This window comes from Microchirus variegatus (genome assembly GCF_963457635.1).
Source record: "Microchirus variegatus genome assembly, chromosome: 19".
In the NCBI taxonomy this organism is placed as follows: domain Eukaryota; kingdom Metazoa; phylum Chordata; class Actinopteri; order Pleuronectiformes; family Soleidae; genus Microchirus; species Microchirus variegatus.
This window is the reverse complement of record NC_139820.1, coordinates 856,895-884,816: the sequence shown is the minus strand read 5'-3', so window position 1 is coordinate 884,816 and position 27,922 is coordinate 856,895. Positions and strand designations below refer to the sequence as shown.

General features: G+C 40.1%; 2 protein-coding genes across 2 annotated transcripts; both read right to left on the bottom strand.

Moving 5' to 3' along the window:
• Positions 1-205: 205 nt before the first annotated feature.
• On the bottom strand, positions 206-20,184 carry vps54 (VPS54 subunit of GARP complex). Its single transcript, XM_083905828.1, has 23 exons — positions 20,044-20,184; positions 18,775-18,943; positions 17,449-17,690; positions 15,506-15,590; positions 15,373-15,407; positions 15,141-15,272; positions 13,654-14,039; positions 12,437-12,563; positions 10,811-10,918; positions 10,671-10,726; positions 9,099-9,195; positions 7,353-7,642; positions 6,239-6,368; positions 5,964-6,145; positions 5,727-5,839; positions 4,620-4,683; positions 4,419-4,524; positions 3,291-3,378; positions 3,079-3,200; positions 2,094-2,174; positions 1,589-1,696; positions 1,398-1,492; positions 206-1,015 (listed from the first exon to the last, which is right to left on the bottom strand). The coding sequence occupies exons 2-23, from the start codon at positions 18,911-18,913 to the stop codon at positions 910-912; spliced, it is 2,892 nt and encodes a 963-aa protein (XP_083761954.1). The 5' UTR covers positions 18,914-18,943; positions 20,044-20,184; the 3' UTR covers positions 206-909.
• A 2,115-nt stretch (positions 20,185-22,299) lies between these two features.
• Positions 22,300-27,668, bottom strand: LOC310940814 (E3 ubiquitin-protein ligase pellino homolog 1-like; the record flags this gene model as incomplete). The annotated part of the gene is made up of 6 exons (XM_083905830.1): positions 22,300-22,918; positions 23,571-23,759; positions 23,894-24,094; positions 25,021-25,122; positions 26,393-26,522; positions 27,592-27,668. 6 exons carry the CDS (start codon positions 27,666-27,668, stop codon positions 22,343-22,345), a joined length of 1,275 nt encoding a protein of 424 aa, XP_083761956.1. The 3' UTR covers positions 22,300-22,342.
• Positions 27,669-27,922: the final 254 nt, after the last annotated feature.

The window sequence follows — 27,922 nt, the reverse complement described above, 5'->3', positions numbered from 1 at the left end:
TCACAATTGCACACAGAAATCAAACGGCTTTCAGATAAACATTGTGACGCCACAACAACTTTAACAAATTAAAAACAATAACAAACGGAGGAAAAAACACGTAGCTTCATCATCGTTTTATTCCACACACACACAAACACACGACCCCGACGTACGGAAGCCCGCAGTGGCCACAGTCATCTCAGGATAATAAAGTTTGCTTTCACACAATCAAATCATCTCTCACTCATTATTAATGCAGTACAAGGAAAGACCTGAAGAGGGCGCCGCTGTCCCCGTTACCGTGGTGATTTAAATCAAAGTCTGTCTCCCGATTGTTCTTTACTCCGACATTTCGTACGTTAAACGGCCGACGTTTCAGATTAGTCGTCCCGCCAAATCACGATCAAACCAAAGACTTAAATTAAAGGCTTTTACTTTGGTAACAGGAAGTCGCTGATGCGTTCACAGTCCAGGGAAAATAAACTCTTGCACACAGGAAGTCCCGGAAAAATCTTCTGCTCTCAATTTATTAAAATCCAAAGAACCGTTTTTCTTCGGCCACAGTTAACGAAAAAAATAATCAAGTGAGGAGGCGGAGCCAACATTTACTTCCACCTTAGATTTGTCGCTAAAAGCTGCGACAAATCCCTTCAGCTTAAAACGACAATAAATTACCCGCCTTTCTCCGCACACGAAAACCATCGCTAGTAAGTTACGAGACTTTGCGTACGATTGCACAGTGGAGGCGGGGCCAGTTCTTAAGGAGGCTTCAGGTGATTTCCTTTATTTAGTCTTTTTAAGGTGGAACTTGTTCTCGGAGGAGGGGGAAGTTCCGACGCGTCGCGCCTCCTCTCCAGTTTTGACGTTTTTGGTCCCACAGAGTTTCTTCCTGCTCCTCCGATGACATCATCGTCCAGACTCCGCCCATCACCTCTTCTGCTCCCAAATCTCCACCATGTTCAGGTCGAGACGCTCGAGGCTACGCAGAACCTGAACGTTCTCCGTGAAAAACGCCACGTCGACCACGACCAGCCTGGAAAACGCACAAAACACGTGTTAGCACGTTTGATCGGACTTAAATCAGCTGATATATATACGAAGAAAATCACGTTAAATCATGTCAACACATACTTAACGCAATAAAACAAAGCACTACATTACTGTACGTACTAAATACTTTACATACTATACGTTCAAATCCTTTACGTACAAAAACCTTTGCTCTACAATACGTGAAAACCCTTCACTTTATTTACGAAATCCTGTACGTACTAATCCTTTTCAACAACGTACAAACATGCAGTAAAACTTTACTAAATGTGGTCAAAATGTCTTAGCGTAAAAACGCACAAAAAAAAAATATCGTGACTACGTAGTCACGCATGCTAACAAAAAGTGGGCGTCGGCCTGCGTACCCGTGCTGCGGTCCCCCGTCGTTGACCACGCCCAGTCGACACAGCTGCCTCTTCAGGTGCAGTTTGAAGCTAGCGTTGATTCTCAGGAACAACATCTGTGTGCGAGGGAACACTTTTACGTCAGAGGGGCGGAGTCTCCACAACAACAACAACAACAACAACAACAACAACAACAACAACAACACACTGACCCGAGTCTGCTCCTCAGGTAACAGGTCACAAATGGCCTCGTGCATCTTCGCCATCTGTTTACAGACGTTTCTGAAACACGACGACGGCATCGGAGCTTTGACTTCGTACTGAGCACAAACGACGACAACAACAACAAAATAAACAACAACAACAAAGAGGCGTGGCTATCCGCTGATGAAAAAAATGTTTTAAACAAGGAAATCGGAAGTTTGTTAACCCGCTCACTCTCCCACACCAAAGCCCATCGACAAAATCAGTGACTTCAGCTCACATGGACACATGAGCTGCTGGTCCTCTGCTGCCCTCGTGTGGTCACTTTGTGTCACTGCAGTTTTTTTAAAGCCAAACTTTACAAAATCAGACATTGTCAGTTACTGGTCACTGTTTTTCTCTATGGACTTTGGTGTGGCAGAGTGAGTGGTTTACAAACTTCGGTTTTACACTGAGGTTAAAGACGTGAACACGTTCTTAAAAACATCGTAGACTTAAACCGAGTCCGTTTACCTTTGACAGAACCTTCTCAAACAGACTGTCCATGATGGCCACCAGCTTAGCAGAGATCTCTGAGATGTGGTCGTTGTAGTCCTGGACCATACCATTACAGATTACATCATTAAACAGCTCAAGTCTTTCTTTTCTGCTGTGTGTGTGTGTGTGTGTGTGTTCTTGTACTTGCGGCATACTGAGGACCAGTGAGGGTTTTTAACCAACAAAGTGAGGTCATTTTTACAGAGTGAAGACATTTTTGCCGGTCCTCACTTTGTTTCCATTGAAATCACTTCCTTAGGTTGTTATGCTGTACTCAATTTGTAAAAAAACAAAAAAACACATAGTATAGTATGACTTTTTGGTCAAATTTTGGACCAAATTTTTGGGGGGGATTTTTTATTTTATTTTGGACGACATAGTATAATATGACTTTTTTGTCAAATTTTGGGCCAAACATTTTTCCAATTTTTTTTACCTAATTTTGGACGATATACTACAGTATGAATATTTTGTCACATTTTGGACCAAAAAAATTTTGGGATTTTTTTTATTTTTCCGACGACATAGTATAATATGACTTTTTTGTCAAATTTGGGACCAAATTTTTTTTTCACATTTTTTGCCCTATTTTGGACGACGTGGTATAGTATGACTTTTGTCAAATTTTGGGCCAATATTTTTTTTTCTAATTTCTTGTCTACTTTTGGACGACATAGTATAGTATGACGTTTTTATCACATTTTGGACCAAAAATTACAACACAAAAAAAAAAAACATCAAAAAAGTTTTCCTGCCCTTTTTGCTCTGGGGCTCCACCTACAGACATTTTATGGTACTGCAACCAGTAGTTCCTTATATATGTGATTCATGAAGTAGATATTTGTAATTGTGTTGATTTATAAAGTGGAAATGCTGGTCCTCACTTTTCCAGCAACACAGTCCTCAGTATGGCAGCAGGTACAAGAGTGAGTGTGTGTGTGTGTGTGTGTCAGTGCGTTACCTTGGTGATGTGGTCAAAGTGTCGCAGGACGCTGAACTGTTTGGGCTGTAGTTTGGTCTCAAAGTGACTTCTGATGACGGGAATGTAGTGAACGACCAGCTGCAGGCAGCGGGAGGCTAATGCTACACACACACACACACACACGTTAGCGTTCATACGTCCTCACAAAGACACTCATACAGGAGTGTGTGTGTGTGTGTGTGCTAGCATACCGAGGTTTTTGGTTGTGATGGTCTTCAGTCCGACGACCTGCAGCGCTCCGGCGCCCAGAACCAGCTGACAGCTGCGAGAGTTGAAGTGCTGCAGAGAGACACGCCCAGGGGGCGGAGTCACGTTTAAAATACATGAATAACTGTGAATACACGTACAGTCGTGTGTTTTATGATGTCATCTTAAAGCCATAAACTACGTTTATACTTTTACTCTAAACAATTACCGTACGTACGAAATCCTTCACGAAGCATCGAAATTCTTTACGTACAAAATCCTTTACGGGACATCAAAGTCCTTTATTTTACGTAGGGAATTGTTTACGTACTAAATCCTTCACTTAACCATACGTCAAAATCCTTTACGGATGAAATCCTTTACTTTACGATATGTTCAAATCCTTTACTTTACGTATGAAATCCTTCACTTTACGTAAGAAATCCTTTATACTTTACGATATGTCCAAATCCTTTACTTTACGTAAGAAATCCTTCACTTTACGTAAGAAATCCTTTACTTTACGTAAGATATCCTTTACTTTACGTATGAAATCCTTTACTTTACAATATGTTCAAATCCTTCATTTTACGTAAGAAATCCTTTATACTTTACGATATGTTCAAATCCTTTACCTTACGTATGAAATCCTTTACGTAAGAAATCCTTAACCATGTCTAAATTATTTTACGTACTAAATCCTTCAATTTACGATAAGTCTACATCATTCACGATACATCAAAATCCTCTACGTACGAAATCCTTTACGATGTCTAAACCCTTTACTTTACAATACGTCAAAATGCTTTGCGTACCAACAATACGATACGTCAACATCCTTTACTTAACGTACAAAATCCTTTACTTCACGTAACATCAAATTCCTTTACTTTACGATACATCAAAATCCTTCACGTTTAAAATCCGTTACTTTATGATATATGTCAAAATCCTTTACTTTACGTACTAATTCCTTCATGTACGCAATCTTTTACTTAACGTATAGAATAAAATCTCTTCCTCATTTACATAATTGTTTACAATAACCACTAAACACTTGTCATATCCTCACTTCCTGTCACACTTTGTGTTACATTGTGTCAAAAGCAGTGTGCGTGAGTGCAGGTCGTGACCTTGAGGAGGTCGGACAGACGCGTTAGCATGTCTGTGGCGATGGACGGGATGTCGTTGACGCACTGACAGTATTCCAGAAAGATCCGGATGAGCAGCAGAACCGTCCTGAAGAAAGAGGACGACGGAGGATTTCAGACACAAATGTCGGATAAACAAATACAAACATTAGCATTGATCGTAAAAACATCGTAAACGTTTACCCGACGACGGCGTATTTTTGTCCGTTGACGAGCAGAAACTCTGCGGGTTTCCTGTCGTCTGGACCTGCAGGAGGAAGACAAACGGTTACAGTCGAGTGTTTGGAAACGTCGCAGGTCCTCGTATTCAAGAACTTTTCACTTTACGTACAAAATCCTTCACTTTACGATACGTCATACTACTTTACGTACAAAATCCTTTATGATACGTCAAAGCCCTTTACTTTACGTATAAAATCCTTCATGTATGAAATCTTCTACATACAAATCCTTTACTTTACGATACGTCTAAATACTTCACGTACTAAATCCTTTACGTACAAAATCGCTTGGTTTACGTACAAAATGATTAACAATACTTACAAAATCCTTTATGTACAAATTCCTTTACTTAACGATACGTCAAATTCCTTTACTTTACTTACATCCTTTACTTTGAGATACGTCCAAATCCTTCACTTTATATACGGAATACCTTACGTACAAAATCTTTCACTTTACAATTCTTCTAAATCCTTTACGTACGAAATCCTTTACATACGTCAATATCCTTTACTCACAAAATCCTTCACTTTATGATACGTCAAATTCCTTTACTTTACAATACGTCAAGATCCTTCACTTTTACGTACAAATTCCTTTACTTCACAATACGTCAAATTCCTTTACTTTACGTATGATATCCTTTACTTTGCGAAAGATCAAAATCCTTTACTTTACTTACAAAATCCTTTACTTTATATACGGAATACCTTATGTACAAAATCCTTCACTTTACAATACGTTTGAAATCCTTTACATACGTTCGAAATCCTTTACGATACGTCAAAATCCTTTACATATGAAATCCTTCACTTTACAATACGTCAAAATCCTTTACTTTACGCACACATTCCTTTACTTAACGATACGTCAAAATCCTTTACAAACGAAATCCTTTACGTACAAAATCCTTTACTTTATATATGAAATACCTTATGTACAAAATCCTTTATGAACATAATACACCACCTTACAATACGTGAAAATACTTTACGTACGAAATCCTTAGCAATACGTTCAAATCCTTTACTTTACATACGACTTTTTTAAAACTTTTGTTTCAGATACCTGGCGTCTTGCGTTCAGGCAGTGATATTCTGCCGTCTGCGATGGAGTTGACGAGCTCCTGAAACTCCGCGGGAACCTCGGCCTGTTTCCATCGCTCGTTGTCCAGGAGGAGACTGTGAGAGAAAAGACATTTGACCTTTGACCTCTGACCTCTGACCTTTGACCTGATCTCATCACGACCTGATCTCCTTCAGAACCACGACGACATCAACATCGCGTTCCTCACGATTTCCTCACCTGAGTTTGGTCTTGCGCTCCTCGTGGAAGCGGTGGACGAAGCGGTTGGCCTGGCTCTGCAGCGCCCCCCGCAGGGAGACGCTGCGCCTGCCGCACAGCTCCTCCGTGTCCCTGACGAACGCGTCCACCGCCTGCGACAGGGACACGAACTCGGCCGAGCTCAGGCGCTCCAGGGAGCCGTCCTGTCGGGGGGACGAGGAGGAGGAGACAAACGTTAGCGCTAACGCTAACTCTGCGTTTCGGGCGACGCGAGCGAGCGACGGTTAAAAACCAACCTTGGCTCTGGCCGTGAGGACTTTGACGCAGCGGTCGTGGCTGATGTCGGACGCGGCGTGCAGCAGCTCCCGCGCGCCGGCGACGACGCGGTTCATCTCCGACTCGGTCGGCATCACGTGTTCACCGGAGCTGGACACAAAACACGGAGAGCGTTTGATCAAAAACACGCTTACATTTCACACACTGTACCTTTAACTACTACAATAATTACATGAAATATACTTTAGTTTAAGTCTACGACGTCTTTAAGAACATGTTCACGTCTTTATCTCACTGTTAAACACACTTTAACAACAGGAAACTGATTGTATGTATGTGTTGTATTTGAGCATGAATGAACAGAAACGAAGACTTTTATTTTGAAAACTCCAGGGTTGCGTTTCAGCTTGGAATAATAAAAACAGAGAGTTTTATTTTGAAAACTCCTGGGCTAAATTTGAAGTGTGGACAAATGGAAATGGAGACTTTGGTGTGGGAGAGTGAGTGACTTTGTTCTGTGTGGGAGAGTGAGTGACTTTGTTCTGTGTGGGAGAGTGAGTGACTTTGGTGTGTGTGGGAGAGTGAGTGACTGTTCTGTGTGGGAGAGTGAGTGACTTTGGTGTGGGAGAGTGAGTGACTGTTCTGTGTGGGAGAGTGAGTGACTGTTCTGTGTGGGAGAGTGAGTGACTTTGGTGTGGGAGAGTGAGTGACTGTTCTGTGTGGGAGAGTGAGTGACTTTGGTGTGGGAGAGTGAGTGACTGGTGTGGCAGAGTGAGTGACTTCGGTGTGGGAGAGTGAGTGACTTCGGTGTGGGAGAGTGAGTGACTTCGGTGTGGGAGAGTGAGTGACTTTGGTGTGGGAGAGTGAGTGACTTTGGTGTGGGAGAGTGAGTGACTTTGGTGTGGGAGAGTGAGTGACTTTGGTGTGGGAGAGTGAGTGACTCTGGTGTGGCAGAGTGAGTGACTTTGGTGTGGGAGAGTGAGTGACTTTGGTGTGAGGAGAGTGAGTGACTTTGGTGTGGGAGAGTGAGTGGCTTTGGTGTGGGAGAGTGAGTGACTTTGGTGTGGGAGAGTGAGTGGCTTTGGTGAGTGAGTGACTTTGGTGTGGGAGAGTGAGGGACTTTGGTGTTCTTACATGACGAAGCTCTCCGTGGTTCCCGAGTCGACCGCCACTGTGGGCGGAGCCTGCTGGATCCTGGAGCTCTGATCCTGCTGCTGCTGCTGCTGCTGCTGCTGCTGCGCCTCGTTCAGAGCGTCGCTGATGAACAGACCCTCGTGGGTGAGGTAGGCCAGCTCCGCCTCCCCCTGCAGGGACGCCGGGTCGGGGGACGACCGGTGTCCTGAGGTCACCTCCTCCAGGAGCCGGGTCTTCTGGTTGGAGTTGAGAACCTCCAGAAGGACGTTTCTGATCACGCTCAGAGTTGCCTGACACACACACGAGAACGAGAATAACGTTAATAACAGTGATTTATGATGAGGTGTGTGTGTGTGTGTTCTTGTACTTGCGGCATACTGAGGACCAATGAGGGTTTTTAACCAACAAAGTGAGGTCATTTTTACGAAGTGAGGACATTTTGGCCGGTCCTCACTTTGTTTTCATTGAAATCACTTCCTTAGGTTGCTATAACATGCTATACTCAATTTGTAAAAAAAAAAAAAAAAAAAAAATCAAACTTTGGACAACATAGTATAATATGACTTTTTTGTCAAATTTTGGACCAAATTTTTTTTGTCAAATTTTGGAGAAAATTTTTTTTTGTCAAATGTTGGAACAAATTTTTTTTGTCAAATTTTGGACCATATTTTTTTTGTCAAAGATTTGTTCAAATTTTGCACGACAAAGTATAGTATGACGTTTTTGTCAAATTTAGGAAACCAACATTTAAAAAAAAAATTGACCCAAAAATGTTGGTCCAAAATTTTGGGTAAATTTTTTTTTTAATTTCGGTCGACATTGTATAGTATGACGATTTGTCAAATTTTGGGTAAAAATTTTGGGTAAAATTTTTTTTTTAAATTTCGGTCGACATTGTATAGTATGACGATTTGTCAAATTTTGGGTAAAAATTTTGGGTAAATTTTTTTTTTCACATTTTGAACGATATACTATAGTATGACGTTTTTGTCAAATTTAGGAAACCAACATTTAAAAAAAAAATTGAGCCAAAAATGTTGGTCCAAAATTTTGGGTAAATTTTTTTTTTAATTTCGGTCGACATTGTATAGTATGACGATTTGTCAAATTTTGGGTAAAAATTTTGGGTAAAATTTTTTTTTTAAATTTCGGTCGACATTGTATAGTATGACGATTTGTCAAATTTTGGGTAAAAATTTTGGGTAAAATTTTTTTTTCACATTTTGAACGATATACTATAGTATGACGTTTTTGTCAAATTTAGGAAACCAACATTTAAAAAAAAAATTGAGCCAAAAATGTTGGTCCAAAATTTTGGGTAAATTTCTTTTTTTAATTTCGGTCGACATTGTATAGTATGACGATTTGTCAAATTTTGGGTAAAAATTTTGGGTAAAATTTTTTTTTAAAATTTCGGTCGACATTGTATAGTATGACGATTTGTCAAATTTTGGGTAAAAATTTTGGGTAAATTTTTTTTTTCACATTTTGAACGATATACTATAGTATGATGGTTTTGTCAAATTTTGGACCAACATTTTTTTTTTTTTTAAACTCAAAAAAAAATTCCAGCCCTTTCTGCTCTGGGGCTCCACCCGCAGACATTTTATGGTACTGCAACCAGTAGTTCTTTGTAGATGTTGTTCATGAAGTAGATATTTGTATTTGTGTTGATTTATAAAGTGGAAATGCTGGTCCTCAGTATGCAGCAAGTACAAGAATGTGTGTGTGCGCGCGCCGACTCACCTTGATTCTTTGCAGAAACAGAAGGAAACTGTCAAAGACGTTTTTCAGCAGCTCAAACCACTGAGGGAACGTCATCAGACGCATCTGCTCAGCTAACCTGTCAACACACACACACACACATTAGCTTTCAAACTTGTCACTGTTGCTATGGTTACACAACAACGCTCACTTTTCCAGCCTCTATAACTTGAGACTTTACAAAGCATGCTGCCTTTTTATTTTGAAAACTCCAGGGTTGAATTTTAAACTTGGACAGAAAGCGAGGGACTTTTATTTTGAAAATTCCAGGTTCTGTTTTTTTTTTTTTTTTTTTTTTTTGGAAAACTGTAGGGTACAAACAAAAACTTATTTTGGGAAAACTCCAGCGTTGTTGGTTTTGTCCAGATGTAAAGAAACGGAGACTTTTATTTTGTAAACCGCGGGGCTGTTATAACGTAAATCAGGGGTCACCAACGTGGTGCCCGCGGGCACCTGGTAGCCTGCCCGCGGGCTCACTTCACTTCACCTCACTTGCATGTATCCGTATGATTGCTCAGTAAAATATCTTTGATATCGTTTATAAAAACTGGTAATCGTTAGGAGTAAGCACTGGAATGAATGTGTATGCAGTTTAATGCATAATATTAATCATTTAAATGGTAAACAAACAAAAAAATATTATATGGTAGCCCTCCATATTATTTTTTACCCTTAAGGTAGCTCTCATCTCAAAAAGGTTGGTGACCCCTGACGTAAATGAACAGGAATTTGAACTTTTCTTTTGGTGACAAACGGAAATCAAGACTTTTATTTTGACAATTCATGGATTTCATTTCCATGTGCACAAATAGAAAAAAATATATTTTATTTTGAAAATTGTGGGTGTTCTATTTTCGTGTGGATAAAAAAAACTCCAGGATTTGAAATTAAGCATGGCTGAATAGAAACTGAGACTTTTATTTTGAAAACTCCAGGATTTTATTTCCATGTGCACAAATACAAAAAAGATATTTTATTTTGAAAATTGTGGGTGTTCCATTTCCGTGTGGATTAAAAAAATAGAACACCCATAATTTTAAGTTTCAAGTGTGGACAAATGGAAACAGAGACTTTTATTTTGACATTTCCAGGGTTGTATTTAAGCATGAATGAACAGAAACTACGACTTTTATTTTGAAATCTCCAGGGCTATATAGGAAGTGCAGACAAACGGAAACAAAATCCTGGAATTGTCAAACTAAAAGTTTCTGTTTCTATGTACACCAACACAAACAAGATCTTTTATTTTGAAAATTACGGGTGTTCTATTTGCGTGTGGACGGACAAAACATGACTTATTTTGAAAAGAAGAACAGAAACAGAGGCTTTTATTTTGACAATTATAGAGATTTGTTGTCACGTGGACGGCCGAATATCACTCTTATTTTGAAAAATATACAAACGGAAAAGCCAATGAATCAAACGCTTCCTGTAAGCGGAAGCTCCGCCTCTTTTTCCACTCCCCTGCTCCGCCTCTTTAGGGCTTTCCGTTGCTAAGCAACAAACTCCAGATCTACTTCCTGTTGAAAAAACCACGTTCACACCTTTACTCACTTTGTGACGGCTTCTGTGTCGATTTCTTCGATGTGCAAAACACACTCTGCCACACACTGTGAACACACACGCACACAGTTATTGATCGGTTATTGATCGGTGATCAGTTCAGAACAGAGGGGTGAACGTCGCCGTCGTACCTGACTCACGATGACTTTCGCAGCCAAGATCATCTCATCGCTGTAAATGTCCAGAAAGTCCAGCTTCCTCTGTCGGAGCAGACCGAACACCAGCGACTCCAGACGCTCCTTCAAAATAAGAGAGGGTGAAATTTAAAAAAAGAAACCCGTCAACATGATCATGATCACAAATCATCAATTTAATGAACATCTGATTTGAAATCAATTAACATTGAGCTCATTCAAGGAAACAAAAAGAGAAGAAAATGGTGCCTTCAAGTTATTTAAAGTTCTCAGTTCATTAAAGTTTTTATTACTTTGTTGTTTTTAAAAGGCTTTTAATTTGAAAAATACAAGGTTGTGTTTTAGCGTGGATAAACAAAAACGGAGACTTTTAATTTGAAAACTACAACATTGTGTTTTAACGTGGATGAACAAAAACAGAGACTTTTAATTTGAAAACGACAAGGCTGTGTTTTAGGGTCAAACAAAAATGGAGACTTTTAATTTGAAAACTACAAAGTTGTATTTTAGGGTCAAACATAAACGGAGACTTTTAATTTGAAAACTACAAAGTTGTATTTTAGGGTCAAACATAAACAGAGACTTATCATTTGAAAACTACAAGTTTGTGTTTTAGCATGGATTAACAAAAATAGAGACTTTTAATTTGAAAACTACAAAGTTGCATTTTAGCGTCAAACAGAGACTTTAATTTGTAAACTACATTGTTGTGTTCTAACGGTGATTAACAAAAACAGAGACTTTTAATTTGAAAACTACAAGGTTGTGTTTTAGCGTCAAACAAAAGCAGACTTTTATTTTGAAAACTACAAGGTTGTGTTTTAGCGTCAAACAAAAACAGAGACTTTTAATTTGAAAACTACAAAGTTGTGTTTTAGCGTCAAACAAAAGCAGACTTTTATTTTGAAAACTACAAGGTTGTGTTTTAGCGTCAAACAAAAACAGAGACTTTTAATTTGAAAACTACAAGGTTGTGTTTTAGCGTCAAACAAACGGAGACTTTTAATTTGAAAACAGCAGTGTTGTGTTTTAGCGTAGATGAACAAAAACAGAGGCTTTTAATTTGAAAATTACAATGTTGTGTTTTAGCCCAGATGAACAGAAGCTGGGACTTTTAATTTGAAAATTACAATGTTGTGTTTTAGCCCAGATGAACAGAAGCTGGGACTTTTAATTTGAAAACTCTGTGGCTGTGTTTGCGCGTGGGTGGGCAACAGAAACTGATGCTTTTATTTTGAAAATTCCAGCCTTTTTTTTTTGGTTTTCAATGGACTGACAAATGGCACGTTTATTTTGAACAAAAATAAACAAAACAAACATTCGTAAAACACAAAGTCAAACGTCCAATTTGAAGACACCAACACCCACTGATCACGACCCCAAGGATTTCTGCACCAGAGATGATTTCATCAATTTAAAATCATGTGATTTTTCACAGGTGTGTGTGTGTGTGTCTGAGTGTCACCTTCTGGGAAACAGCGTTTGGTGTGTGCACCTGTGACGGACACAGGCAGCATCTGTTAAATATGATGTGACACAGTGTGTGTGTGTGTGTGTGTGTGTGTGTGTGTGTGTGTGTGTGTGTGTGTGTGTGTGTGTGTGTGTGTGTGTGTGTGTGCAGACCTTCTCCAGGACCAGGGGCTCGTCTCTCAGACTGCGGCTCAGGTCACTGCGGGCGTACATGCTGAAGTCCTCCACCATCATCTTGTCGATCAGCTTCTCCAGCTCACACAGCTGAGAGCCCAGGTGTCTGGGGGGGGGGGGGGGGGGGGAGGGCACATGGTTTGTTTACAAACACAATCAACAACATATCTGTTAGTCTGTGTTTCTGTTCATCCACGCTAAAACACAACCGTGTAGTTTTCAAAATAAAAGTCTGTGTTTCTGTTCATCCACGCTAAAACACAGCCTTTTAGTTTTCAAATTAAAAGTCTGTTTTTGTTTGACGCTAAAACACTACTTTGTAGTTTTCAAATTAAAAGTCTCTGTTTGACGCTAAAATACTACTTTGTACTTTTCAAATTAAAAGTCTGTTTTTGTTTGACGCTAAAACGTTAGTGTAATTTTCAAATTAAAAGTCTCCCTTTTTGTTCATCCACGCTAAAACACAACCATGCAGTTTTCAAATTAAAAGTCTCTGTTTTTGTTTGATGCTAAAATACAACTGTGTACTTTTCAAATTAAAAGCCTCTGCTTTTGTTAATCTATGCTAAAACAACTGTGCCGTTTTCAAATTAAAAGCCTCTGTTTTTGTTCATCCACGCTCAAACACAACCTTGTAGTTTTCAAATTAAAAGCCTCTGTTTTTGTTCATCTATGCTAAAACAACTGTGCCGTTTTCAAAATAAAAGTCTCTGTTTTTGTTTATCCACGCTAAAACACAAACGTGTAGTTTTCAAATTAAAAGTCTCTGTTCATCCACGTTAAGCTAAAACACAACCATGTAGTTTTCAAAATAAAAGTCTTTCTGTTCATCCACGCTAAAACACATCCATGTAGTTTTCAAATTAAAAGTCTCTGTTTCTGTTCATCAACGCTAAAACACAACCATGTAGTTTTCAAAATAAAAGTCTCTGTTCATCCACGTTAAGCTAAAACACAACCATGTAGTTTTCAAATTAAAAGTCTGTGTTTTGTTCATCCACGCTAAAACAATATTTATTGATAAGATGAGCAAACATTCGTGATCACGGGTACGTTTAGCGACATTAGCGACTTGTTTTTTCCTGAAATTAGCGCTTTGTCTTTTGTAACATTAGTAAATACGGTGACGTTTGTTCCAGATGTTACTAACATGGTCTTTCTGTGGTTTTCAAACATGATTCAGGGGCCGTTCTCACCTGAAGCTGTGGATTCCCTGCAGCTCCTGCTGCAGCACCTCCTTGGTGGTGGCGATGAGCTCCAGCGCCCCCACGAACTCGGAGGTGGAGAGCAGCAGCTGCACCGTGGGCTGCGTCTGGTGCACCGCCGCCATCAGCTTCAGCTTGTTGTGCAGCTTCACGCAGTTGTTGCGCGTCAGCGCCGTGCGCAGGGCGCGCAGCGGCCCCTGGCACATGACGCGGTCCATGACGGCGGTGCGCCCCCGCAGGACGGCCACGGCGCGCTGCGTCTCCTGCAGCTGGTCCTGCAGCTCGTGCTGCGACGACATGGCGTGGAAGAAGGCGTCCGAGCGCAGGGAGATCTGCCGGGCGATGCTAACCTCCACCACGTCCAGGTAATGACTCAGCTATAGCCGCGGAGACGCGGGGAACAACGACAACGTACGTGACGATCATCACAACTTTATCACGCGACACTATAAAAAGGCTATTTACTTAAAAACACTGTAGCTCGCCAACATACAGTCCTACTCATTTACATTGAAGTGCCACAAGGGGGAGCTGCATCTTTTCAGTCACTGTGATGCTAAATTATAGTTTCTAGTAAAATTTGCAAGTATTGTAACTTGTTTTCCGTAAAAATTATCAAACAATAGTAATTAAAGTAACGTTTTGCTTACGTTAGTAACTTGTTTTCCATAAAATTAGCAAACAAAAATTAGTCACGTTTTTTTGACGTTTGTAAGTTGTTTTCCGTAAAACTATCAAAGTCACGTTTTTTGAAGCTAGTAACTCGTTTTCAGTAAAATTATCAAACGATAATTAAAGTCGCATTTTTTTGACGTTAGTAACTTGTTTTCCGTAAAATGATCTAACACTTGCAATTAAAGTAACATTATGTTGACTCGTTTCCCGTAAAATTGTCAAACAATTGTTATTAAAGTCACGCTTTTTGACGCTAGTAACTTGTTTTTTCGTAAAATTAGCAAACAGTCGTAATTAAAGTCACGTTTTTGACGCTAGTAACTTTCTGTAAAATTATCAAACACTATTAATTTAAGTAAATTTTTGTTGCCGCTAGCAACTTGTTTTCAGTACGATTATCAAACAATAGTAATTAAAGTCTAATTTTTTGACGCTAGAAACTTGTTTTCCGTAAAATTTTCACGCAAAAATTTGTCACATTTTTTTTAAGCTCGTAACTTGTTTCCTGTAAAATTATCAAACAATAAAAGAATTAAAGTCATGTTTTGTTGACGTTAATAACTTGTTTTTCGTAAAATTATCAAACAATAATAAATAAAGTCACGTTTTGTTGACGTTAATATCTTGTTTTACGTAAAATGATCAAACAATAATAATTAGTAAGTCACGTTTTGTGAGTACATTTTCGTGTCGTTTATACGTTTTTCCGGCATTCCCGACGTGTTCAGTGAGATAAACAACGTTATTCATAATATTAGCTACACGTCGTTGGACTGTACCACGTGTCACTTGTCATTTCTCACCTTCTCCTGCAGAAGTTTGGACGAGGCCACGTCGCGGCTGCTCTTCCCTCCAGAGCTGCTGAAGTGAGACCAGGGCAGGACGGCGCTGAAGGTGGTCGGATCCTCCAGAGCAAAGTCCGGCTTCATGAAGATCTGGGGAAAAACACAGAGAGGATTAGGATTAATGAATTAAAGTGTTATTTTTATGACAGATGACTCATTATGTTAGCGGAGTCCAGAGTAGACGCGTTACCTTTGGGACTTGTTCCAGCTCAGCTCTGGACTTTTCTGTTCGGGAGGAAATAAATGAAAAATCAGTCAGCGTCATAAATATCATGATAAATGGCTGACGTTGGGATCACGTGCTGCAGGTGAATAATGGATACCGTGGTTGGTGGTGATGCTGGAGATGGCGTCCAGGTCGTCTTTGTTCGGACAAATGCTTTTGCAGCGTTCGTGGATTTTTTCCCTCTGAGAAGAAATGGGGGGAAAAAGATTCAGAATGGAGTCAAGAAATAAGACGACATGGTTCGACTCAGTCCGACAGTCTTTGTTTATATATATATATATATATATATATATATAAATATTTGTTTCCCATATATTTCAGCAAGTATGAAAAGAACAAACCGGCTTCATTTTGGAAACATTCCGTTTCCTTTTTGTCGTTTCTGTAAAAATACCTGAGGTAACATGACGCTGCACTCTGTTCATTCTGAGACAACAAAAACGATTAAATGAACATTAAATAAAGTAATAATTTAAGGAAACAAATTTTTTTTTTATTATTATTTTATTATTATTATTTAATTATTTATTTAATAATGAAATAAAAAAATAAAAGGAAACTTATTTTTTTATTTATTATTTAATTAATTATTTAATAATGAAATAAAAATAAATAAATAAAAAGAAACTTTTTTTATTTATTATTTAATTATTTAATTAATTAATTAATTAAATAAATAAAAGGAAACACATGTTTTATTTATTTAATTATTATTATTTAATTATTTATTTAATAAATAATAAAAAAATAAAAGGAAAGTTTTTTACTATTATTATTTATTTATTTTATAATTAAATAAAAATAAAAGGAAACTTCTCGTGTACCATACCGACTGGGAAAGGACAGTGACCTGAAGGTGGCGCCAAACGCGTGCATTGTGCTGTATCATTTTCAACGTCGCTGTGAAAACCAAAGGAGGAAATAACCCGAGCAGAAGCAGCCGACACATTGTAAAAATAGACACTAACCGGTTTCACTCGTGACGGGTTTGTGCGTCTCTTTGTCGAGTTACAGTGGTCACTGACAGACACACAAACAATCGTTACACACTTATTTAAACGGGATTAAAACGGTTTGACGATCTTTGAACAAACAGCGAGGTTAACATGTGCTTACGCAACATTAAATACACACAACGCGTGAATCTGATCCGACAACAATTCTGTGGAACAAAAGGGAACAAAGGGGAACAAAGGGGAACAAAGGGGAGGGGCCAAACAGCTCCGACAGGATTCCTGACACACCCACACCGAGGTCAATTATAGAGATTATTTAGACTGATTTTAAAGGCAGAGATTGATCGTCTTTCCCCTGATTTCAGGATGGTGCCCGATCTAAAGTTTACTAATATTAAAATAATTTTTCAAAATATTTCATAATAATTTTTTTTTTTTTTTAAACAATTATCAATCAATTTTTTATACTATTACTACTACTATTGTTAACCCCCAACATAATGTTGCTCCGTGTGAGGCTAATTAATATTTTATTATTTAAAACATTTTTTTAATAATTTATAAATAATATTAAAAAATATATTTTTTTTTATCAATCCAATGATTGCCACTATTGTTTATTATTATTATTATTGTTATTTTTTATTAAATCAAATTATTGTCACTGGGGCCCTGTGTGAGGCTAATTATTATTTAATAATGTTTTCAAAATATTTAATAATAAAAACACAAATACTAATATTTTTTATTATTAAATATTAAAATATTGACAGATAAAAAATAACAAAAAATTGCTATGTGTTGTATTAATTAAATATTTAAAAAAAATATTTAAATATTAATTAGCCTCACACAGGGAACCATTATGTTGGAGATCAACAATAGTGGCAAATAACTTGATTGATTAAATAAACAATAGTTAAAATTGTAAAAAAAAAAAAAGTCTTATTTTTGTCCACAAACCAAAGTAATTCAGTTGTAATGATTTCTTTGTTTTATGGCGCAAAGAAACCAGAATATATTGACATTCTAAACAGTGAAACTATGAACTAACCCTTTAATGGTTTGGTCTTTTTAGCTTTACCTGAGCCGTCTCCTGCAGGTACGCTGCAAAGTGCTCCCTGCCGATGTTGGGCAGGTAGAACGACGGCATCACCTCCGTCTCAGCGAAGTCCAGCCCCCAGGTTTTGGTGAAGAAGTCCGACTCCCTCTTGGCGAGCCGCGGGTCGTTGAGCGCGGCGGGGAGGTTGACCTTGGAGCTGTACACCGTCCAGCGGTCGTGCTCCGCCACCACGGACGGGCCGTCGCACAAGCCCCGCCCACCGCCTGCGGAGCCACATGGCATCAATAAGGACTCGTACAGTGGTCGTCATGAGAAATACTTCTACTACGCATGGGTTAGGGTATTAAAGGGATGCACTGTAGTGACTGAGCTGTTCATTCTGAGTCAACAAAAACGATTAAATGAACATTTAATTAAGTAATAATTTAAAAGGAAACAAAAAAAATATATATTATTATTTCATTATTTATTTATTTACTTAATAAAAAAAAAAGGAAACTTAATTTTTTTTTATTATTATTTAATAATAGCAAAAAACAATGTCTAATTTTATTTATTGGCAAATAAATTCAGCTAATTTTCTTTTTTGCATCCATTTGATCAAATTTAACTGTTTAAAAAAAATTTAATAAAAAAAATACACATAATAAAACACAATAAAAAAAATATACATAAACAAAATACATACCAAACAATTAAAAAAAATAAAAACAATGAACTTTTCAATGAAAAAATGATTTTCTAAGAAGAAAAAATTCAAAATTGTTAAAATTGTCAGTTATTAAAAATAGCGACTTTTGGTCAGATTTAGTCAGCCAAGTCTACGATATCTTTAAGAACACGTTCACATCTTTGTCTTCACTGTTAACAACCACTCACTCTCCCACACCAAACCCCAAAGAGAAAACCAGCGATTTTAGCTCACAGGGACACAGGAGCTGCTGGTCTACTGCTGCCTCGTGTGGTCACTTTGTGTCACTGAGTTAAGTCTTAATTAAATATTTTAAAAGCGGAATTTTAGAAAATAATACATTTGAGGTTAGTGATGGAGGCAGCAGTGGATCAACAACTCCTGTGAACTCCTGTGTGCTGTGATGTTAAAATCACTGGTTTTCTCTATGAGCTTTGGTGTGGGAGAGTGAGTGACTTTGGTGTGAGAGAGAGCCCTGATGCAGGGTTTTGTCACTCGTCCTCCATGTTTTAGGCGTTTCCCTGCTCCAACACACCTGATTCAAACGGTGAATCAGGTGTGTTGGAGCGGTGAAACCCCGCCCTGACGCTTAGCGGACTAGATTATTGTTGATTAAAAACAACGACAGTGACGTAAACACGCGCCGACACACTCACCCGTGGGCTCTTTGGGGCAGACGTCGGGCAGGGAGCGGACGGGCCGGCGCCGAGGCGGCGAGGGATCCTGCTCCTTGCGATAGATCCCATCTCGGCCTCCACCGCGAGGCACTAGGGAGGAGCCGCGGCTGGAGGCCATGGCATTGGGACTCGCCTCCGAGGAGGCCAGCTAAAACGGAATCAACCAAAATCATCTTTACAAGTCCAGGAAATATAGATTTGGACACACGTACATCTCCTTTAATTAAAGAAATAAAGCAGGAATTATCAGAAAGTTAAAGGTAACAATTGCATTTTAAGGTCATAAGCAGTACATTATATTCTATTATTGTATTTATAGTGTCTTGTGACTCACTCGCATAAGAAAACTTTACACGACACAGGAAGTTTATTTTCTGCTGCAGATAAAAGCAGAAGTGAAAGTAAAAACTTATTTTTATCTATATATATATATATATATATATATACATACACACACAGCAGCAGGTTATTTTTTATCGATTTTTTAACACATTTTGGACCCATTTAGGGTGTTCCACATCTGATTTATTACTATATTAATCAGATAATCAGTGGGATTATTATTTTATTGACAGGTTTTATGATTTTCCAGCTTTTTAAATGTGAATTCTTCCTGGTTTCTTCGCTCCATGTAACAACAAAAACCATTCAATCTCAATCGTTGATGGCGTTTTCATTATTAAAACAAGATTTCTGATTGTTTTCAGTGTTTTTAATGTGAGTATTTTCAGGATCATTAGCTCCATATAAACAAAGAAATCATTAAAAACGATTACTAAAATAATCTTAAGTTTCAGCTCTACTTCCAGCAGCCTTCTGCCTCAGTTTATAATCAATCTGAAACATCCCATAATCGCTGATGCGCCTGTCAGCGCTGACAGACGCTAGCCAGCTACCTTTAGCCTAGCCTAGCCTAGCCTAGCTCCGGTGTCATCGTTGCCTCGAACGGTTCAAACTTTTGAAGGCACCGAGCCGGAAGTGAAGGCAGAGCCGCACGACAGCCGAAACGGACGCGGGTACGAGCGCGGGCGTCGGTGACAGAGCTCAGAAAAGGTGCAAAACAACCGCGGCCCTGACGCTGAAAGCTAGCGCCGAAGGCTAATGTTGTTGTCACCGCCGAGTCACACAGCGGCGGTTACACGTAGGCTCAGCCGGGACAAGCTAGCTAGTTAGCTCGCTAGTTAGCTCGCCTCTGTCACACAGGGCAGAGAAGCGGGTCCGCGGGGGACGACAGCAGGGGCTCTTTACCTGTGACCGAAGCTCAGCCGCCGCCGCTGCTGCTGCTGCTGCTGCCGCCGCTTCGTCTCTTCACCATCACAGGAGAACCGGGGGTGCAAACGCAGCTGAAACCGGGAGTAGAATTGCGGCAGCGGACAGGGACACATCAACAACCACCGCTGCCACCACCGGTTACCTGACCATCATGCACCGCGACGAGCCGGAGGGGGCGGGGCAGGGACGTTCTTCTTCAGAGAGGGTGTACGTTTCCAGTGTGGACGCTCTCTGCTGCCACCTGCCGACCTTACGCGTCATTACAGCCAAACTGCCAGAACATTTTGTCATCCTCTAATCTTGTTCTTGTGTTTTTAAAAAATAATAATTTTATATATATATATATAAAAATAAAAAAAATAATTTTATATATATATATAAAAATAAAAAAAAATAAAATAATTATATATATATATATATAATTATTTTCTTTATTTTTTTTTAAATATAACTTTACTTGAGTATTTATATTTAATCTTATTTTTTTCCAGCTCAGCTCCTACAGTCGGGCTAAAATACACTGTTGTACAAACGAGTATTAAGTGCAGAAAATGTGCCATATTAAAACAATGCAATTTTTGACCTTACTTTTTACTATTCTCCACCAGATGGCGTCGTTTCTTGGCCATATTCAGCATATTATGGAATTGAGGAAAAAAAAACATGCTACTTTCACTAGATGGCACTGTTGGTAATATTTGGGAGGTTTGAGCAGAACTCTGCGTGCTTCCGGTTGAGTTGAAGAAAAAAAAAAACTCAAGTCATATGGAAATGAAAACACCACACAGGGTTAGACAATAACCATAGCAACGTGTTTATGTCAAAATGATTATTTCCAACGGGGCACAACACACACACACACACACACACTCATTATAAAATCAGAAAAGTTTAAAACAACTTAAACTGCGATTGTATAAAAGTCACAAAACATCAATTTCTCAAGTCTGACCGTTCTTTCAGTCGTATGAGAAAAGAATCCACCGTTTTTTGAGCATTTGTAGTCACTTGTGTTTCCAGTGTGCTTTTATTTTGTTAAATAAATTAGTATTAAAATAAGTCACATGACAGCAGCTCCTCAACGTTTTTTTGTTTTACAATGTGAAGTTTGTTGAAGTTGAAGACCTCCCTGACAGGTGATAGAGTTGTTGTCCCCCGATTGGGCCGCCGGGGCCCCCCGCCCGCAATTGGGCCCCCGCCCACCATCGGGCCACCGCCGGGGCCCCCGCCCGCCATTGGGCCTCCGGGGCCCCCGCCCGCGATTGCCACTCAAATCACACTGCACCAGCCCCTTATGGCCCTTCATGCAGGTGGTGGGCCCACTTGACGAGGCACCCACGTCGCTCTTTCGGGCTGAGCGCGGCCGCGTCCCGCGAGCAAAGACCCACCAGCCACCAGGCTCCAGGGTGGGGCCCCCGGTAAGGCCAATCGGGCGACGTACACGTCTTCTTTGCCTTTGTCCTCATAAGGCGGTTTGTGAACTGCTCTTAGTCTGATCCGTCACCCTCGCCCTCTGGTCCGTTACTGCAGTATTAGTCATAAGCCCCGCCCCTGCCCGCATATTAGCCAATGGGACACGCATCACTCGGATATTCTTGTTTTCTAACCAGTTTGCGTTAACTTTAGTTAATGACGATTAAAAAAAACAGCGCCGACGTAACGACGGCGACCGTTTCCCGATTGGTCGGCAGACCAAATGAGTGCGGGGAGGCGTGGCCTAAGTGGAAACACATCGGCCGACGTCTTAAAATGCTGTCGTGTTTACCAAGATTAGCCTCACCTCTTGAACAGCGTTGCGGTTCCGAAATATCGGAACGTTCACGAATTGCGACGTTTTTGTTCAATTAATCGCGTTGCGCTAATCCGATCTGCAGATCCCCGCCATTGCGGTCGCCTAGCAACAGCGTTAGCTACAACTTTACGACATGTCGTAAAAAAACAAAAAAAGGAAATAGGTCACCAAACAAGCCAGTAGGGGGCAGCATTAGCTTAGTTCAGCAAGCATTGCGGTGCATTTCGGTAGTAGTCGGAAATCGGAATTTCTTCAACAGGAACACCTCTCGTCGAGGCTAACGCTAGCCCGACCGAGGGCTAAACCGAGTCAGACACACATTCCCTGAATTAATCGATAATCGCTTGAAAAAACAAAATGGCCGCTGTTAAATTCTCATTTAAAAGACAATAAAAAAAAGACGTAAACAGAATAAATAATAAAGTCAACACAGATAGCGCCACAAATATATCGTCAACAAAAGGCGAAGACGTCCGAGCGTCTCTAGTCCAGCGGGCTTTGGAAGATGAGCCTGACGCCGTCGCCGCTCAGCGGCTGGACGCAGAACGGGCAGGCGGCGAGGAAGGCGTGCGTGCCGTGCGGCAGCGGGATCTGGCGCCAGTACGCCGCCGTCCTCTCCGAGCAGACGTGGCCGCAGGGCGCGAAGGCGTGCGTGGGCGACCCGGCGTCCACGTAGAAGCCCGCCTCGCAGCCCAGCCACAGCGGCTTGTAGGGGCCCCGCGCCCGGCACATGGGGCACTCGCGCTCCCGACGCTCCGCCTCCACCGCGGGGTCGCGGCGCCCGCCCCAGCCGTGGTAGCCGTGCACGTGGCCGCAGCGCAGGTACGCCCACGGCTGCCTCTCGTCCGGCACGTCTTTGGCGCGGCTCAGGCTGGGGAAGGCCAGCGTGTTGAAGCCCACGGGGCACTGCGGGCGCCCGGCGTTCAGCTCCTGCCGCAGCGCCTCCAGGTGTTTGGCGGTGGGAGTGCGCGCCAGGCCCTCGGCCGTGCGCCACAGCAAGGTGGCGCCGCACAGGTCGATGAGCGAGCCGTCCACCAGCTCGTTGGACTCCGAGGACACCTGAGGGACGGAAACACAAAAATCTACTTGGAACTTTGCGTTGAGTTGAACGTTAGCATGTTTTTGGCCATTCTTTCAGGCCAAAGAGCAAACTTCATGTCTTTGACACAAAGGTTTTATACAAGCGCTGAGCAACTGACCTCCAGCTGCACCATATACTTCCAAAATCTACTTAAAGTCCCAAAATCTACTTAAAGTTCCAAATAGTTCCAAAATCTACTTATATTTCCAAAATCTACTTAAAGTTCAAAAATCTACTTAAAGTTCCAAATAGTTCCAAAATCAACTTAGTTCCAAAATCTACTTCAAGTTCCAAAAATCAACTTAAAAACTACTTAAAATTCCAAAATCTACTTACAGTTCCCAAAAATGTTTTTGGAGGTTTGTTAGCATGTTTTTGGCGGTTCGTTAGCATGTTTTTGGCGGTTAGTTAGCATGTTTTTGGCTGTTCGTTAGCATGTTTTTGGCTGTTCGTTAGCATGTTTTTGGCTGTTCGTTAGCATGTTTTTGGCTGTTCGTTAGCATGTTTTCGGCGGTTCGTTAGCACGTTTTCGGCGGTTCGTTAGCACGTTTTTGGCGGTTCGTTAGCACGTTTTTGGCGGTTCGTTAGCATGTTTTCGGCGGTTCGTTAGCATGTTTTTGTCGGACTGACCGTCTTCCCCCTCTGCTGAGCGGACCTCGTCTCCCGCAGCGTGAACACGTCGCCGCACACGGAGATTTCCCGCCACAGGCCGGGTCCCGAGTCGTGGCTGAAGCCGCGGCGCGGGTGCATCACCAGGACGCCGTTGGTGGTCAGTCCGTCCATGTGGCCGTCCTGCGTGGTCCACTTGGCCGCCCTCTCCTGTAAACGTCAACAACGTCAACAACGTCAACAACGTCAACAACGTCAACAACGTCAACAACGTCAACAACAACGTTTGTTAAAATCCGACGCCGCACGGGCGCGAGGACCAGCGGCTCCGCGGCGTAAAATACCCCGAGGACGATGTTCTTGTGGGAGTCGAAGCCCGCGGCGTAGATCCGCGCCGACCACGGCGGGTTCCTCTGGCAGACGATGCGACAGGCGAAGCGGGAAATGGTGCTCTGAGGCTCCGCGCTGTCCGCGCCCTGGCCGTAAGCGCCGGGAACGACGTCGGCGACCACGAAGTCGATGGGATTCTCCCCCGAGCGTCCGACCTGCGATCGCGCGCAAGGAGAAAATTGGTCCTTTTTTTTTTTTGTAAAAAGGTAACGCTAGCAATGAAAACCAAACACTCTTTAGCAAGTTTGGCAACGGTCGTAGGTAAAGTTCGTCAAGTACGAACACTTGCGGGAGTAACGAGTAACAACCGTGATGCTAATCTTTATAGCCGTGTCTTTATGAACGGGTAAAGTGACTAAAATTATTTTTATTCCAAAAAAAGTTCAAAATTCTACTTAAAATTCTGAAATTAAATTTCCAAATTCTACTTAAAGTTCAGAAAATAAAGTTCCAAAATCTACTTGAAATTTCAAATTCTACTTAAAGTTCCAAATACTACTTAAAATTCAAAAATTAAGTTTCAAATACTACTTAAAATTCAAAATTCTACTTAAATTTTCAAATTCTACTTAAATTTCCAAAATTAAATTTCCAAAATTAAATTTCCAAAATTAAAGTTCCAAAATCGACTTAAAGTTCAAAAATTAAAGTTCCAAATTCTACTTAAAATTCAAAGTTCAACTTAATGTTCCAAAATTAAAGTTTCAAATTCTAATTAAAGTTCCAAATACTTCTTAAAATCCCAAATTGTACTTAAAGTTCAAAAATTTAAGTTCCATAATCTACTTGAAATTTCAAATTCTACTTAAAATTCTAAATTAAAGTTCCACATCCCAAATTCAAGCTAAAATTCCAAAATTAACCCTCGTTAAAACGCTGATCTCAAACATGTGCTGCTGGATCTCGTCTGTGATTGGTCGCTCTGGTATCCGTCCATCATGAGGCTCACACAGAGCTGCTGTGTTGATCTCAGCTGACAGAAGGCGGAGTCACACTCAGCACAGATCTACAGATCATAGATCAGTTTTAACGATGATGAGAAGAAAACACGACTCAGTGTTTCAGGTTTACAGACACTGACCTGGAACATGTCGCTGTCGTCGTCCTGAGCGTATTCAACCACCACCGTCTGAGTCCTGGACTGAGTGTAGGAGATGCTGTGCTGCACCTTGTTACTGACGGCCTGAAGAAAAGACAAACAAACAACACAAACACAAACACAAACAAACACAGTGCTACTTTCGATCAGTGATCCTCAACCTCTTATAGACGTTATCTTAAGGTTAAGAATAGCGATGCTTTTCCATCACACAGTTCTTCTCCATCACTGATAGAACCTGGTGGTTTTTTTTACTTCCTGCTCCGACGAGGTTCAGCTGATGCTAAGCTAACGTGTGACCTCACCACACTGAAGGATGTGAAAGACGTCGGACACAAGAATCAAAGCAAAGTGGTTTCAATTTCTATTTATAATCACAAAATCCACTGAAAGTTCCAAAATCTATGTATAGTTCCAAAATCTACTGATAATCCCAAAATCTATTTATAATTCCATAATATACTGAAAATTACAAAATGTATTTATAATCCCAAAATCTACTTATAATCCCTCAAATCAACATATAATCCCCGAAAAATCAACGTATAATTCCCAAATCTACGTATTATTCCCAAAATCTACGTATAATTCCCAAATCTACGTATTATTCCCAAAATCTACGTATAATTCCCAAATCTACGTATAATTCCCAAAATCTACGTATAATTCCGAAAATTAGCGTATAATTCCCAAATCTACGTATTATTCCCAAAATCGACATATATCCCGAAATCTACGTATAATGCCTGAAAATCCATGTATAATTCCCAAATGCAACGTATAATTCCCAAATCCATGTATAATCCCCAAATCTACATATAATTCCCAAATCTACGTAAAATCCCAAATCTACGTACAATTCCCAAATCTACGTATTATTCCCAAAATCTACGTATTATTCCCAAAATCTACGTATAATTCCCAAATCTACGTATAATTCCCAAAATCTACGTATAATTCCGAAAATTAGCGTATAATTCCCAAATCTACGTATTATTCCCAAAATCGACATATATCCCGAAATCTACGTATAATGCCTGAAAATCCATGTATAATTCCCAAATGCAACGTATAATTCCCAAATCCATGTATAATCCCCAAATCTACATATAATTCCCAAATCTACGTAAAATCCCAAATCTACGTACAATTCCCAAATCTACGTATAATCCCCAAATCTACGTACAATTCCCAAATCTACGTATAATCCCCAAATCTATGTATAATTCCCAAATCTACGTATAACTCCCAAATCTACATAAAATCCCAAATCTACCTATAATTCCAAAATCTACGTATAATTATGTATAATCTATGTATAATCCCATAATCTCAGGTGAACGGACGGTGTTACCTGGGCGGCCTGTGTCGTGCAGGTCGTGTGGACGATGCTCGGTTTCACGCCGTTAGCTTTGTTTCTGCGATGAAGAGCAAAGCGACTTTTCCGTCTTCCTTTGTCGCCGCACGGCAGAGAACCGTTACACCTGCGACACAAAGCAAGTCAGTTTACTCACCGCTCACTCTCCCACACCAAAGTCCAGAGAGGAAACCAGTGATTTGAGCTAACACAGGAGCTGCTGGTCCTCTGCTGCCTCGTGTGGTCACTTTGTGTCACTGAGGTCAACCTGAACAAAGGATGTTGAAATTGTGTTTTTTTTTTTTCTCCGTGGACTTTGGTGTGGGAGAGTGAGTGGTTTAAAACCTTCAGTTTCCTTGTTTTAATGTTTAAAAACATTTTACATTAATGTGTTTAATGTATAATGTTTCAGTTTCAGTCGACTCTGTGTGAAAACAGTTTGTCTTTCGCATGTTTTCATGGCCCCGAGGCGTCAGGACGCTAACGTTAGCAAACACTCACTCACTGTGGACTCATGACGCTTCAGCCTGAAACTTCCTGAAACCTGAGAGTCTGGAGGTTTTTGAAGAAGCCGCGGGTTCAGCTTCAGGCCGTCGTTATCTCAAGAGGTTTAAAGACCAAAGAGTAAACTTCTTGTTTTTGACTCGCAAAGGTTTTATACACAAGCGCTGAGCAACTCACATACTGCACCATATACTTACATATATATACTTATACTTCCAAATTCTACTTATACTTCCAAAACCTACTTAAACTTCCAAAACCTACTTATACTTCCAAATAGTTCCAAAATCTACTTAGTTTCCACAATCTACTTATACTTCCAAATTCTACTTAAACTTCCAAAATCTACTTATAATTCCAAAAATCTACTTAAAATCTACTTTATAATTCCAAAATCTACTTAAAGTTCCAAAAATTGACGTAAAAACGACTTAAAATTATAAAAACTAACTATGAAAAAAAACTACGTAGGGTTCAAAAATCGACTTGTAATTATAAAATTTAGTCAAATTCAAAAATTCTACTTAAAGTTCCACGTTTTACTTATAATCTCAAACTCTATTTATAATCCCTAATCCCACTGAAAACATGAAGTGTTAATCTCCAACATTTAAACCGACGTGAGAAGCAGCTTCACGACAGTCACTGTTTCAGTAAAACTCCGTCTCGTTGCCATGGCGACGTGACCGTACCCCAGCAACAGGAGCTCCCCATATTTGACGGGTCCTTTGTTGGACGTGGAGATGTTTTCCTGCCCGAGCGAAAACATCGATACCACTTTTTTTCCTCCGCGCTGGAGCGTCGTCTTCAGAACGTCGTCATCTAAGGCACCCACAGGCGTCACCTGCACAAATATGAATAATTATTCATTTATTATGAATGTATTGTTAAATAATAAAAAATCAATTAATTTATTAAATTATTAATTACATAATTAAATAAATAACATAATTAAATAATTAATTAAATAATTGCATCATTAAATAATTACATAATTAAATAATTACATAATTAAATAAATAA

Excerpts from the sequence above, each read along its gene's own strand:
- vps54 (XM_083905828.1), bottom strand. The coding sequence starts at position 18,913 with ATGGCCTCCAGCCGCGGCTCCTCCCTAGTGCCTCGCGGTGGAGGCCGA. Across the intron at positions 12,564-13,653 it reads CAGGGAATCCACAGCTTCAG|ACACCTGGGCTCTCAGCTGT; the intron begins GTGAGAACGGCC and ends CCCCCCCCCCAG. Across the intron at positions 3,201-3,290 it reads CATCACAACCAAAAACCTCG|CATTAGCCTCCCGCTGCCTG; the intron begins GTATGCTAGCAC and ends GTGTGTGTGTAG.